Raw genomic sequence first — 2,371 nt, forward strand, 5'->3', positions numbered from 1 at the left:
TAAAAGTTGGTGTAAGTAAGAAAGTTTTTAATGTGATGAAAAAATTGAAGGTTCGAAGGAAAAGTTAGGAACTAAACAAGGGCCTTAATTAACTCTTGTCGTGTCCCCTCTGCAGGCGCTGTTCATCGTCGTCATAGCACGTCGCTCTCCGAACGCTGACGTATAACGAATTGATCGATCTCCTAGAAAAATTGATCAATCAAAGAAGTGTACAGGACATCAACGCAAATTAATTGACTTTTTTTTTAAAAAAAACGAAGGAATGCGGTGTGTGTTATACTCTAGTTAGTCATATGATCCAGATTACGGCATAAACGTTTTCTTGGAAGCAAGCTAATCCTGCCATTGCATTAAAAAAAATCCTGAGAATACAAATCAAAGAAACTCGGGGTTGACCAAAAGAAAGAAGGAACAACAGTGAGGAGAAATGGTATATGCTCAATTTATTCTATATACTCAGAATATATAACTTTGACATTTACTATTACATGCTCCTTACAATCATAAATAAATATCTGGTGCTTAGGATAAGAAATTTGGTCAAACTTGGGAAGTTCCAACCATCAATAATCACAAATATTTAGTTCTTCTGAAAAAAATAGTTATATGATTTATCTCGAAAGTATTATCATAATATGTCATAAAGTTGTTGCAAATAAAATTGATTGTCGAAAATTTTTAATTTTGACTTTATCTTTTCATAAGCGTCAAATATTTATGACTAGAAAGTATTACGCTGTTTTTTTTCTGAAGTAAAGCATCATTATTAGTAGTAGTACGGTAGTACTAGTGTTTATCCTTAGCTCGCAAATAAACTCACGTACAACCGCAACGACATCTGCGCAACGATGGCCACGGCAGCTACGACGACGACGGGCGGCGATGTCCAGATACCGATTGGACAGCAGGCCACCGTCGCCGCCACCGCCACTGCCACGAGCGATGGGATCCGGGATAGCCCCGGCACGTCGAGCCCCTTCCGTGGCGGCGGCGGCAGCACCACCCCCACCCCGCAGCGGCCGGTGAAGGCCGGGTCCTCCTCTCCACCACCGCCGCCGACGACGGCCATGGACAAGACGCTGTCCAGTGTAGCGAACCTCGCGAAGCTCCTGCCGACGGGCACGGCGCTGGCGTTCCAGTCGCTGTCACCGTCGTTCACCAACCGCGGCGCGTGCCTCACGTCCAACCGGTACCTCACCGCGGCGCTCCTCTACCTGTGCGTCCTCTCCTGCATCTTCTTCTCCTTCACCGACAGCTTCGTCGGTGGAGACGGGAAGCTCTACTACGGCGTGGCGACGGCCAAGGGTTTCCTCGTGTTCAACTACGACGCTGGCAGCAGCAGCGACGGCGACGACGACGACCAGCGGCGGCGGAGGGAGGTGTTCAAGGACCTCCGCAGGCTGAGGATACGGTGGGTGGACTACGTGCACGCGGTGTTCACGGCGGTGGTCTTCATGACCGTGGCGTTCAGCAGCACCGCCGTGCAGAGCTGCTACTTCCCCGAGGCCGGCGACAACGTGAAGCAGCTGCTCACCAACCTTCCCCTCGGCGCCGGCTTCCTGTCCACCACCGTCTTCCTCGTCTTCCCGACCACGCGCAAAGGGATCGGATATGGCGGCCAGTCCACCAATTAACGTACGTGCAATCGCCTAGCTAGCTACAAGGCTTGCTTTACTTGTGCAGTGATGCTAATTAATTATATATTGTTGTTGGCCAAGCCTTTCATTTGGTGTAGCGTGCACGTGTGCAACTTTTCCATGTGCACTAGTCATGTAAAGCAGTTTAGTTTGTCACGATTTGTGTTATGCGCATATGATTCTTTGCAATTGCACAGAAGATGCACGCACGATTAATTCGGTTTACGGTTTTGCTATAAATGATAGATTGTTAATTTTCGCTTCAAATTTGTCAAATTTTCAGCCGTTAGATTAACCTCATGATTCGTGCATGCTTTCGTTTCTTTGACGTTCGCGGGCGAAGAGCAGCGGGCTCAGCGCGCGCGACGGCACGGCAGACACAGGGGTAGACACGGTCTTTAATTTGCATGCACATCTTTTTCCTTTTCATTGATGAACCCTGTACGGCTGTACCCTCGTTAATGCTAAGAGTGTGTTACCGCTGATGTAAGACGGTTTTCTAAAAGTTACATCTTAGTTATATACAAATGTCGGGTCCCAAAATTAGCTTTCGGTAACTAACTTGTCTGCATGTCTGTATCAAGCCCTAGATGAATAGATTAATACATGTTCAATAATCTGGATCACCATTCCATACATTTAAACAAGGGCTCCAAAAGAGATTTTATTGCATAAAATACAAGAGCATTTACATAATTGTGGCTAACTATTACAGCAGAAGCTATACAATGAAC

General features: G+C 46.6%; 1 protein-coding gene across 1 annotated transcript; it reads left to right on the plus strand.

Annotated features, from left to right (window-relative positions):
* Positions 1-522: 522 nt before the first annotated feature.
* Positions 523-1,863, plus strand: LOC127779266 (protein DMP2-like). The gene has a single exon (XM_052305998.1). It carries the CDS (start codon positions 849-851, stop codon positions 1,632-1,634), a length of 786 nt encoding a protein of 261 aa, XP_052161958.1. The 5' UTR covers positions 523-848; the 3' UTR covers positions 1,635-1,863.
* Positions 1,864-2,371: the final 508 nt, after the last annotated feature.

This window comes from Oryza glaberrima, chromosome 7, assembly GCF_000147395.1.
Source record: "Oryza glaberrima chromosome 7, OglaRS2, whole genome shotgun sequence".
NCBI lineage: Eukaryota > Viridiplantae > Streptophyta > Magnoliopsida > Poales > Poaceae > Oryza > Oryza glaberrima.